The sequence below is a fragment of the Podarcis erhardii genome, assembly GCF_964252035.2.
Source record: "Podarcis erhardii genome assembly, chromosome: 6".
Lineage (NCBI taxonomy): Eukaryota > Metazoa > Chordata > Lepidosauria > Squamata > Lacertidae > Podarcis > Podarcis erhardii.
In genome coordinates this window covers 3016525-3029254 of record NC_138510.1, presented here as the reverse complement: position 1 = coordinate 3029254, position 12730 = coordinate 3016525, and the positions used below count along the sequence as shown (strand labels likewise).

At 44.6% G+C, this 12730-nt stretch overlaps 1 protein-coding gene across 3 annotated transcripts in view; it reads right to left on the bottom strand.

Annotated features, from left to right (window-relative positions):
* NOL4L (nucleolar protein 4 like) overlaps positions 1-12730 on the bottom strand; it is a gene marked incomplete at its 5' end in the record, with an annotated part of 145986 nt that overhangs the window by 64785 nt on the left and 68471 nt on the right. For 2 of the 3 annotated variants that reach the window (XM_081867679.1, XM_081867681.1), the window contains 2 exons: positions 4840-4949; positions 9391-9511. In XM_081867679.1, coding sequence (XP_081723805.1) covers positions 4840-4949; positions 9391-9511 — 231 coding nt within the window. The remainder of the gene's footprint in view (positions 1-4839; positions 4950-9390; positions 9512-12730) is intronic. The other variant, XM_081867680.1, reaches the window with a different exon arrangement.

The window sequence follows — 12730 nt, the reverse complement described above, 5'->3', positions numbered from 1 at the left end:
GAAGGACACTGACAAACTGGAATGTGTCCAGAGGAGGGCAACCAAAATGGTCAAAGGCCTGGAAACGATGCCTTACGAGGAACGGCTAAGGGAGCTGGGCATGTTTAGCCTGGAGAAGAGGAGGTTAAGGGGTGATATGATAGCCATGTTCAAATATATAAAAGGATGTCACATAGAGGAGGGAGAAAGGTTGTTTTCTGCTGCTCCAGAGAAGCGGACACGGAGCAATGGATCCAAACTACAAGAAAGAAGATTCCACCTAAACATTGGGAAGAACTTCCTGACAGTAAGAGCTGTTCGACAGTGGAATTTGCTGCCAAGGAGTGTGGTGGAGTCTCCTTCTTTGGAGGTCTTTAAGCAGAGGCTTGACAATCATATGTCAGGAGTGCTCTGATGGTGTTTCCTGCTTGGCAGGGGGTGGTTGGACTCGATGGCCCTTGTGGTCTCTTCCAACTCTAGGATTCTATGATTCTATGAAATGTTAACTTTTTAATAACCATTTCAATGCAATGATCTGGATGACAGTTTCCATTGCAGAAGAGAGGGAGTCCCTCTTCTAAAATGATACTGCCAAGTACTAGAGTACCATCTACACTCTTGAAGATGGTTCAGAGATTGCAGCTAGTGCATAACACAGCAGTCACAGTGTCTCGGTGGACACGATGGACCTGAAATTACATAACATCTATTCTCTGACACTTGCATTGGCTGCCTACTTGCTACTGAGCACAATTTAAGGTTTTGGTTCTGACATACAAAGCCCTGGATGTTTTGGAGCCATCACCGCAAGGAGTGCCACTCCCAATGTTGTCCATTCGCACAACTTGAGGTCTCATTTGCACATTCATGGAGATTTAGGCAGCAATCATATACTCATTTACTTGGGGCTTACTTCTGAGTAGACATGTATAGGACTGCACTACCAAACAGTCAACTAAGACATAACATCCTTATTTTCCTCAAGCCTCTGGGTGGAAAACTGGATGCTGATTCATTGTTCTGGAATTTAGCTGTCGCTAAATGGCCTTATTGTTGTTTACTTTTGTTATTTAAATTAATAGTTTAATTTTTAATGTGCCTTCAGGTGTCTTGAGGGGGGCTTCCATATGTGAAAGGCAGGATGTGAATCAAATAAACAGTCATTTTTTAAAAAAAACACCTTATTGTAGGAAGATCATGATATTATGTAGGGGGAATGGGAGTTCATGTTTTGTGTCCCAGCAATGACGCCTGTTTTCATCTGTGTTCTCTGCAGCCCCAACACACAGATGGGACCAGGAAATGTTTAGCATGAATAGCAGATTCAAGACCCACAGGCACCCAACTACTGTACCTTTAGCCTTTCAGGAATGGGAAGAGGAGAGATGAGCACAGGGCAGAAATCCTCTCCAGCACAAAGCAATGTTCAGCTCCCACTCACTTCACTAGCTTTCTATAATATCCAGTCTTGCTACTCCCACCACCCTGCCCTCATGCCTTTGGTTTGAAGAAAAATGCCTCTTGAAGATATTCTCTAAATTTGGCGCCTGCACCAGGTGTGACTGCCTGCTCCATTCCTAACACACCTCAAATTCCAACGGAAGTCAGGGGAGAGTTTGGGATATGCAAGAGAGGAAGGGCTGGGTCCTGCCATGGCAACTCTGTCTCTTAAAATAGCTCTAATGGGTCTTGCAAATCCATAGCAACCAGCACGAAGCCTAACAGGGACATGTGGTATCTGAGTTCCAATGGCAGCTACTGCCGTGTTCTACGCTGACAGAATGACGTCCTCTTGGGCTGCTGCCCAGGAAGGTTTCAAAAATGTTCCAGTACTCCCTTTAACTTTGGTTGCCGGACCCCACACCAAAACAAGGCTGGGGGCTTTATATCACAAACAGGTAGTTCAGATCTGATTTTGCTGTGCCCACAACTGTCCACACATTCCCTTTTTTTGGACTTGGATATGTTGTTTAATAATCTTGTTGTATATAGCATTGAAATATGGGTTTTGTACATTATTGTATTATTGTTTTGCTATGTTATGATGAAATAGTTTTTGTAGTGTTTGCTTGAAATGCATCCCTGTCTCTTTGTTGTGAGCTACTTTGGGCATGCACAAAGCTATTTTGATACTTGTGAACGTGAATTTTCCCCCAAGGTCGTATGCAAAAGCAGAATGAAAACATGTGCCCTTTGCAAGACAGGTAGGTATCAATTTCAACCTGATTTTGTTTTGCTTTGTTCTTAGCACGGATGTCCTGCACAAGAGTAATTTTCAGCTCTGGCAAACTACTCTTTGCAGGATCGGGGGTGGTGGCAATATCCCAAACATTTAGGAATGCTCCACAGGCCACCATAAGAGTTAAAACTTCAACCATGCATTCCCCACCACCACCCAAAAAAATACATCTGCAATAAAATACCAAATTATGATAATGAGGTCTTGCACAAGACATACGTACTAAAAATTAAAAGAGAAAAGTCCAACATATGCACCACAATTACGATCTCCAGCATAATCACGCCCAACTGAGTGTATGGGGATCTTCAGAGAACTGTTCCAAACTAGGCATGCATTCAGCATGCAGTGATAAATGAAAATGGGTATTGGGGGCTACCACAAAGAAAGCAGCTAGGTGGTGCTCAGGTATGGAGCAAACAGAAACAGAGGTATTGCAATAGAGACCACACAGTGAAACATCACCACACCATGTGGCAAACTTCCCACCACACCCCCTCAGTGACTGAAGATGTATAATGGGGTATTTTTATGTGTTGGATTTTCTGTGGTAAAGGGAAATTAAGATTAAATGTCTCAGGCAAAGAAATCAAGGTGCATATTGCAAGAGACTGGCTTGGCAGGACAATACCTTCAACACCACAGGTGCAATATTTCAGTCGGACACTGAACATGAGCCTAATAAATATTATTCTTTGTTTATGCTTGTGCAGTTGTAGGAATATATGGCTCTTCAGGTCCCACTAGTACTGTATTCTTTTTTCAACAGTGGCAGTCAGCTATCTCTGGGAAGCCCACATCAGAGTAGGAAGGTCATGGTACCCTCCCCATTTTTTGTCCCACTCTGTCTTGAGCACAACAGTCATTAGGAGAGGGGAAGGTTTGCCCCACTTCGCTCCTGGGAGAAGGAAAAAGACGCCACAAAGAGGATCTGATGCATCAGGACACAGCTGCAGAATGGGAATCTTTAGAAAATGTCTCAGGCACAGCAGCCCCTCAGGCAGAAGCCACAAGTTTCAGAGCCTCCAACACAAACACCACTTGGACAGGTTACCAACAGCAGATTACGAGAAACGACAACACTACAAACATTTGGTTGAATCTCAGGTCAAAGCGATTGTGAGGGATTAGTCCATTTTAACAGATTACCCCCCTGACACTTCCTGCTCTCTTCATCCTAAACAAAATGATCCTTTCTTTGCCTGGCTTGGCTTGCTCTGTGTTTCAAAAATAAGGTGAATGTCCTCTCTCTTCCTACAAGCAAATATGAAGCCTCATGCAAAGTGAAGAACCAGATTCCTTCAAAAACCTACACTTAACATCCTTGCCAGTCCCGATCAGGCAAAAAACCAAAAACTTGCCCCTGTCCTGTTTGCTTTCAGTCATTGCGGTCAGATTCATCAAATTAAAAAAACTGGGACATGCCAGTCCTCTCCCGCTCTACAGCATGTTTTCAGATACAACAAATTCTAGTTAAAGAAAACAACCCCTTTCTCATCCCCTTCAAATACATACAATCCAACACACCCAAATCATAAATTTGTTAGTCTTTAAGGCACTGCAAGATTCTGCAGTTCCCTTGCAATGAACACAACTATTTTCTCACTATGGGGAGAACAACAGCTGGTTAGACAAATCACAGAAAAAGAAAGGGTTTGGAGCTCTTCCCCTCCATTGGTCCTCTGCTCCAAATCAGAGAACCGATCATCACTTGGCAGTTTTGGCCCTGGCCTGCTTCAAATTTGACTAAATTACACTTCAGTTTAAAACCTTTCCTTCCCTTTCTTCTTCTCAGGTAGCACAGCTAAAATTTGTTCTATTCCTCAGCCAAAGCTGCACCCCTCACTTCAGCACTTTATGTTTAGGACTTTCATACTTAGCTTTAGACTAGGTTTAAACACAGGCTTAGCAGCTACAGCAGAGCTGAGAAAATAGACAAAATAGTCAAGACACGCATGTTATCCAGACTTTCTACTCCACAGAGAGATGGGACTAACAGTACGATCCTATAAATGACAACTCAGAGGCTAATGTGCTCAATAGGGCTTTCTTCCAGGCAAGTGGGTTGCAGTATTGGTCCGCAGAAGAACAACATTCAGCCCTCCAACTGCCAACTAATTCAGCTTCAGTCTGCTAACCTAATGCATTTTCTAAAATTATTTCCCAGCTTTGTTGGACCACCGTACGTCTTTCCTTATTTCTGTGCTCAGCCTTACATGCATGAATTCCACTAGAGAGAGATTCAGATTCTTGTTCACTTTCATGTTGCCAAAGGAAAAAACAACAACCTCCGTTTGCTTCTCTTCTTGGTGGAGCCCAAGATCTTTGGTACAAAGCACAGTTCTAACCTGTTTAGCTGGCAAGAGTGTCCTCCATTTACCAATTTAAGGCTAGGCTTAAAACAGAATGCCTTCACCCAGAGACCAGCCTCCTCCCTGGTTTTATTTACTCATTATATCCAGCCTGAAAGAGAGTTTTGTGTCATTCAAAAAGACGATGCACTGCTTTGTGAAACAGAGTTTGGTCCTGAGAAAGGCAGCATTTAAAAACCACTGTACGCTTTGCGCTGTACGCCTGCTAGATTAAGACTGATTTGGTAAATTATGAAGAAAGACGCTCACCTGCTCCTGGGAATTCATGACACGCAACTTCATCTGCTTCAGGTAGGTGGAGGTGAGAGGCATGTTGTAGTCAATGATGCCAGAGACCAGAGAGGAAGGAGGTTCATTTTCTGTAAATAAATAGAAAGGAGGAGGGGAGTCATTTGGAAGTTAGGAGGCCAAACAACACCTGCCTACCTTTTCCCCAAACTAAAGCCCAAACAAGACCCAGTGAGTGCACACATTTCCTGCTCCTATATAAAAGGAATGGGAGTGGGGTGATTAGGTCTATTTGTTGCAATGAAAGGTGCACAAGGGGAGAAGAATGTGTCCAAGCCTAATGAGTAACTGTAGAGAGTATATGCTCAGGAATCAAGAGTGGACTTTAGGAGCAGAAGTGGGCTCAGCTGTGCAATACCAGCGTCTCTGACTAGTAGGGAGTATGAAGTTTCTGGATTGGCCAGGCTCATTATAGACAACAGGAGTCTGATCCTCCTCCCTTGTACTTTATGCCTGATGCTCTTCAGGCCATGCCTGCCGGGTCTGATGGGAGTTGTAGTTCAGCAACACCAGGAGGGCCAAAGGTTACCTATTCCCAACGGAGAGGGTTAAGTTTTGCGTCTACCTGCAATTCCATGGGTTTTCCCCCCCAATAGATTCATGTAACTAGAGTTGGCTCATGTCCTTTGTGAAAGTTGATCAAGTATAATCTAATCCATCTCTCCTTCATAGGTGACGAGGCTGCTTCCATCACCACCCTCTCCCTGCACAGAGAGAATGAAGCTTTGGAACAAAAGGGCCATTTGTTTTCCCTGCCCCTCCTGGCAAAGTGGCAAAAAGGCTTGCATATGAAGGATTAAAGAAAAAAGAAAAAAGTTTGGCTTGTGTAGATTATTTTTAAGGGCACCTATTGTGAAGGAACAACAAAAGAGTCTTCTGGCACCTAGGCTCTTCGTTGTTTTTGCCGCAACAGGCCAACATGGTTACCCTTCTGGATATTGTGGAACAGGCACTATTGACAAGGACCTTCATTCATACTGTGCAGGATACAATCCATGTAGCCCCCATCTGGCCGTAACCTCTGCAGCCAAATTCTCAGCGCAAAGCAGGGAGGAAGCAGAGCAAGGACGCAATGCCTGCTCAGAGCCAAGGAGCACATTGGAAAAAATATAGCACAAGGCAGAAGGCCATTGTTATTTAGCAGATTAACAAGGGACACGTTTCAAAATCAACTGCAAATTGTTTTCATGAACCTGGCAAATGCCAGACTGCTGTTGGCAGGTGAGCATTCCGCACAAATATTCTTCCTCAGAATTTGCAGCCTTCAAAATCTTAACATCTGAGTCAGCCCTTCAAATAGGAGTTAATACCTGGGCCAACTCGGGAATGAAAAAAGATGCAGAGGAAAAACTAAGACAGCTTGTTGTCAAGGCCACTTTTGCTTTCACAATGGCTCTTAAGGAAAATTAGCTACTGACCAGGGCCTCAGAAAATCCTGATATCTAAGACTTCAATATTATGAGCCATGAACACTTTCTATAGCACTTTCAGTTTCCAAAAGCCTTTACAAGCTTTATTTGCTTTTGTTTTGCAGCACCCCTGTGCCATGTAGTTTTTATGGCTCTCCTGGTGGCTTTAGAGATCAATGTCCACAGGATCCTTCTGGATCAGCTCTGTAGGCTAGGAGTCAGAGGCATGGTATTATGAGGATTCCTTCCACTCCTAGTGTCAGGTCTGTTAGCAGTAGGCAACTTTTGCTAAGCCCCTTGGGTTTTAAGGCACAGAGTGCCACAGGATCCCCTCCTGAAGATGCTGCTGGAAGCATTTCACCTAGGGATCTGAGGCATGGTATCATCAGTATGCTGGCTATTTAATTGCCACTGGACCCAATTAAATAAATTGACTCTGGCGTTCATAAACACCCTAGGTCCCAAATACTTGGAGTAGTATCTCCTCCATATCTGCCTTATGATCTGTGCAGAAGGCCCTTTCCATTGTTCCAGCAATTACTATGCTTCATTACATGGTGATCCACGGAGGACCCCCAATATGGAAAACTCTCCCTGTGGCAAAACGGCTGTCCCCTTTATCGATTACATTTGCCAACAGCTGAAGACACACAATTTTAGGCAGGCACTTTGGGGAGCCTATGCATAGTTAAGGAGCAACGGCTGATTGGTTTTATCATTTTACTTATTGGTTTACATGTACTTATGACACATTTTTAAGGGACGCGGGTGGCGCTGTGGGTTAAACTACAGAGCCTAGGACTTGCCGATCAGAAGGTCGGTGGTTCGAATCCCCGCGGTGGGGTGAGCTCCCATTGCTTGGTCCCTGCTCCTGCCAACCTAGCAGTATGAAAGCATGTCAAAGTGCAAGTAGATAGATAGGTACCACTCCGACGGGAAGGTAAACGGCATTTCCGTGCGCTGCTCTGGTTTGCCAGAAGCGGCTTAGTCATGCTGGCCACATGACCTGGAAGCTGTACGCTGGCTCCCTCAGCCAATAAAGCGAGATGAGCGCCACAACCCCAGAGTTGGACATGACTGGACCTAATGGTCAAGGGTCCCTTTACCTATGACACATTTTATGTGGTGCCGAAAGCCATCCTGTGATCCTATGGAACCAAGGATGAGTTTAAAATATAACAAACAAACAAAAATAACTACTCACAGGTAGGAAACTGAGGTTGAGAAGTTGTAACATGCCCAAAATGACTGTGTGAACCCATGCTAACATTGAACCTGAGCTTTCTAACTCTTGAAAATGGAAATTAAAATAAATAATGCAGTTAGGTGGGTTTTCAACTGACCTCCTGATTATTATGTGTTTTATGGGAGGGAGAATCAAATGTTCAAACTTGCCTCTAGATTATAATTTTAATTGTGCTTGGCTAGGGAGCAGAGATTACCAATATTTCCGATAGCAGCCTCCACAAAAGTAGCTCTGATCGGCCCTCTTGCTACACATTTTTATAGTATGAGTAGGCCTTTGCATACCCTGTGCTTAAAAAGTTTTAAGTTCTGTGCCTACGACACCCAAACAGGATATTGCAACTTGTGTACAAATTATGCAAACTGAGTTTCTGCACGCTTTTATTCTGGAGCTTTTACTATTTTCATATTTTCCATTCTGGTTTAGCTAGCCTCGGGGAGAGGCCACCGGGAGTTCTGCATGGTGCCCCTCCTCCACCCACCTCCCCCCCCCCCCATGGCCCTGGCTTCTGAGGTTTCAGCCCACACAATTCCAAGCATCTGTTCACAGGCACCACGGCTCGGAGCCTGCTCCTCTCCCCCTACCCTGAGAGCCAAAGTTCTCTGCTAGCTGAATTCTGTGCTTAATACCATACGGGAGGTTTTCCTTGGCCTCCGCGGAATTGCAGCAGACACGTCCCACCACCCTGGGTACAGGACTGCAAGATCATTGCTAAGCTAAGAGGAGAACGAGGCTCACAGTGCAATCTAAACCCAAGACCAACCGGGGATGAGTGAGTTTGGATCTGGTGGATCTTGGGCTTTCCGACCTGAGCCAAAGCTCAGTCCCTCACCCTGGTTCAAGCAGCGGCTCAGCCATAGAAACGTATACCTGCGTAAGTCCCTGAGATTGGGGTATTGTGGGGGGAAGGCAAGGAGAGTCACCTGCTCCAGTCATGTGACCAAGTGCCTGATCCTCAAAACTCAAGCCCACCCCTTCCAGATTAGACGACAGTAGCCCCTCCCAGTGGCTCCTCAACAGAGTGTAGAATAGGGGTCACTTACGCTGGTGTAAGCTATACCAGCTTCCCATGTTTAGGATTGCTCTGTAAAAAATATTCAGCCACCTTCATGAAGCCAATGGGCAATGAACAGAAGGCCACTTAGTCTTCCTTGCCCAGTGTTGCCCATGTAAGTTGCTATGGGTAAAGTCTCTGGGTGATTACAAACACAGAAGCATGCAGAAAAGGTCTTAGGAGATGTATTCCACATTAAAGGATTGGAAAAGTGAAACCAACAGATGGGACACCCTAATGCATAGGGCAGGGATTCCCAGACTGTGGCCCATGCACTTCCAGTGGTCTGCAAGCTTCATTTAGGTGGTCCGTGGCATTAAATACTCATACTGATTTTTTAATTGTATTTTTATTGCTTCTTTTCTTTCTTATATTGCATTTTATTGTAGGACAATTTGAATCCTATGGAATGCAAATCGTAATACAATAAAACACAATATAAGAAAGAAAACAAGCATTAAGAATACAATTAAAAATAACACATAATCTAAAACAGTGCATTACTACTGCTTCAAGAGGCAAACAAATAATGAAGTGATCCACCAAGACCATCAGCGATTTTCAAGTGGTCCATTGACTAGGAAGTTTGGGAATCACTGGTATGCAGCCTGTAGCTGCTTTGTATCAAGTCAGACATTGATACAGACCAGTGGTTCACCTAACCCAGTGTCGTCAATAATAATAATGATTAAAAAAAATATTTATACGGCACCCATGTGGCTGGGTTGCCTCAGCCACTCTGAGTGGCTTCCAGCAATACCGACTGGCAGCAGCTCTACAGGGTTTCAAGGAGGGAACCTTACCAGTCCTACCTTTGGGCTCCACCCCATTGGAATTGAAATGCATCCTTTTCTGGCACTCAGTGCAGCTCATCAGGAACCTGGTCACAGCTTCTCTTGGAAGGAAGGCGTAAGTTTCAGCAATCTGGAGGAGAAACAAGAAGATGACATCGGTTCATATCCTGGATGAGTAAGTCAGCCCCACATGAGCATATTTTGCTTTGCTGTTTTAGTGCAGGTTCAATGTACAGAAAATGTCAATTTATTTGTTATTTACCGTATTTTTTGCTCTATAGGACACACTTTTTCCCCTCCAAAAATTAAGGGGAAATGTGTGTGCGTCCTATGGAGCGAATGCAGGCTCCTTGGCTTCAGCGATAGCAACGTGAAGCTTCCAAAGGGCAGAAGGAGCGCTCCCTCCGCTCTCCGGAGGCTATGCGTTGCTTTCGCTGAAGCCTGGAGAGCGAGAGGGGTGGGTGCGCACCGACCCCTCTCGCTCTCCAGGCTTCAGGGATAGCCGCCTGAAGCCTTTGGAGCGCAGCGGGACCTCGCACTGTGCTCCAAAGGCTTCGGGTTCCTTTTGCTGAAGCTGGGAGAGCAAGACTCTCCCGGCTTCAGCAGAGAGGGAGAGCTGGGCAGCGCCCCTTCAGTGAAGCGGGAGGAGAAATGGAAGGAGCTCCGTTTCTCCTGCCGCTTTGCTGAAGGGGCGCTGAGCAGAGAGGGGGAGATTTATTTTTTTCTTGTTCTCCCCCTCTAAAACAAGGTGCGTCCTATGGTTGGGCGAGTCCTATAGAGCGAAAAATACGGTATTTAAGAAATGTATATTCTGCTTTTCACTATATGTCTCAGAGTGACTTACAGGGAGGAGTAAAACATGTAGAAACTAGCCAACTGTACAAAGGTAAAAATTACACTTGTCCCCCCCCTTTTTTTGCATCTGGCCCCACCCACCTCTGGGAGGTGGTCTCCAGAAGGTTACCTGGAAGGGAAAGTGGCCCTTGAGCTGGAAAGGGTTCCCCATGCCTGGTTAGACAGTTCCCCTTAAAGTTTACCAAATTCTGCTTCCCTGGCATTGCTTTCTGTTAGTTCTACTCCTGCCCCCCTAGAGCAACGGAGAACAAATCTGCTCCTTCTTCTGCATGACAGCCCTTCAAATATTTGAAGACAGCTATCATGTCACCCCCTCAATCCTCTCTTCTCCAGGCTAAAGAGAAGAAGCACTCACTGATCTATTTCCTAAGGCTGTTCCCAGGGAGCTCTGTCACTGGAGAGGAAAATGAACATTCCCAGCTTTACCTAACAAAGACATTTTAGGTAAGTGCAGGAGATAGGCTTGATGATGCTGACTGTCCTTCCAGAACTAATATTATTTCATTCCTGGTCCCTCCCAGGCCCATGAGATGAGGTGAGACAGTCGCCTTAGGCAGTAGATCTGGACCTGAAGAGGACACCACTTGTCCCTGCCATGTCCCTGCCTCCATGAGCAAGCCACGGCACTGTCACAGGAACGCACACACCGCGGCCTCCTCTGCCATGGGCAGCCCCACTGCTGCTACGGGTGTCCCCCACCACCACTGTGGGTTTCGCTGGTCCCTCCAGCAAAACCCAGCCATATTCCAGAACCTGGCCTTCGCTGACGGAGAAAACAGAATGCTCATTCGCTTCAGTGCCCAGCTGTACAGCACCATGCACACTGCTGGTGTGATATAAATGCAAGATGCTGGCTTCAGCCTTTAAAGCGCTGAATGGCCTTAGATCAAGGTATCTGCAGAACCGCCTCCCCCCGCATGATCCTGCCTGAGAACCCCATTCCACTTCAAAGGCCCTCTTCCATGGCTACTTCCCCTCTGGGGTGTGAGGACCTTCTCAGCTGCAGCCCCCAGACTTTGGAACAGCCTCTGGCAGGACGGGGTGGTGTCCCTGCTCACAAATTTCTAGCATGCTTTTAGACTATCTTTTACATTTTCATTGCTACTGTTTGAATAATATACTGTTTTATTTGTAATTCTGTCATTAGCTGCCTTGAGGACAGTTTCTGTAGAAATGCACAATATAAATCATAATAATCTGTACTTATATTTTGGAAAGTTGTTTGTTCGCTGTACATTTGACCACCTCTTAAGATATCATGATCAAATTTCGCATGATGATTCCTGAGATCAAGGACCAGGTTTTCATCTATGTTTGGTTAGAGTTGGTTATCATTTTGAATCAAGATACAAAACGGCGCTTACTTTAACCAACTGGTTTCAAATCTGTCCTTATTTTGGGAGGTTCTTAGAATTCGCAAGCAACACCAAATACAACACTGCCTGTAAATGGTAAGTGTGGAAGTCATAGCAGCTGTGACAGCAAGAGGTTGTACCGAGACCCAATGGCTCTCTGTTCTTTAACCACTTTTGCAAACCTTACTTTTGTAAGATCCTGTTCAGGGTACAGGTATCCAATTACCACTTCCCAAATACCCAGCACTTCTTCAGGCCCAATATCTGCAACTGCTTAGAAAGTCTCAGAACAGGGGAACCAGTTCAAATTTATTTATTTCTCTCATCATTTCAACCTACTCACCCTTCCAAGAACAATCCATTATTCTCCCTACCAAGGTTATGGCTAACAATGACAGCATGCATGCTTTCTGCAGGGAACTGATAACACTTTAACAAATATTAACAACAGGCAGGGTTATTTGCACTCTACCCAAAAAAACAAAGCCACCACAAACAAACCTCAATAAGGAAATCCTAATTTTGTGAGAAAGAAGCAAAAAAGTCCATGCTCAAAATAAAATTGACATATTTTCAACTGCCCCTCTGCCAACGTGATAGTTAGAATATGAAATTCTGAAAAATCTGGCTGGCTTCCATTATTTCTGTGATGGCATCTGAAGAATGTTAACGCTTTATTTTGTATTTTTGTAAACCACTTAGAGGGCTTTTTAAAAAACAAGATGTAAATAAACTTAGATAGATAGATGACAGAGATAGATAGATAGATAGATGATAGATAGATAGATAGATAGATAGATAGATAGATAGATAGATAGATAGATGATAGATAGATAGATGATAGATAGACAGATGATAGATAGATGATAGATAGATGATAGATAGATAAGGTTGACATTTCCAGGGCCCAAATCTATGCTAGGTTTTGTGCAGTTAAATGTCTGAAGAACTATAGAAGAACAAGCATCACATCAGCATCAACAGTTCGAACATGCTGATTTTAAAAATGGAAGCACCATAGTCATTCCCAGGACCTAGAATCATAGAATCATAGAATCATAGAGTTGGAAGAGACCACAAGGGCCATCGAGTCCAACCCCCTGCCAAGCAGGAAACACCATCAGAGCACTCCTGACATA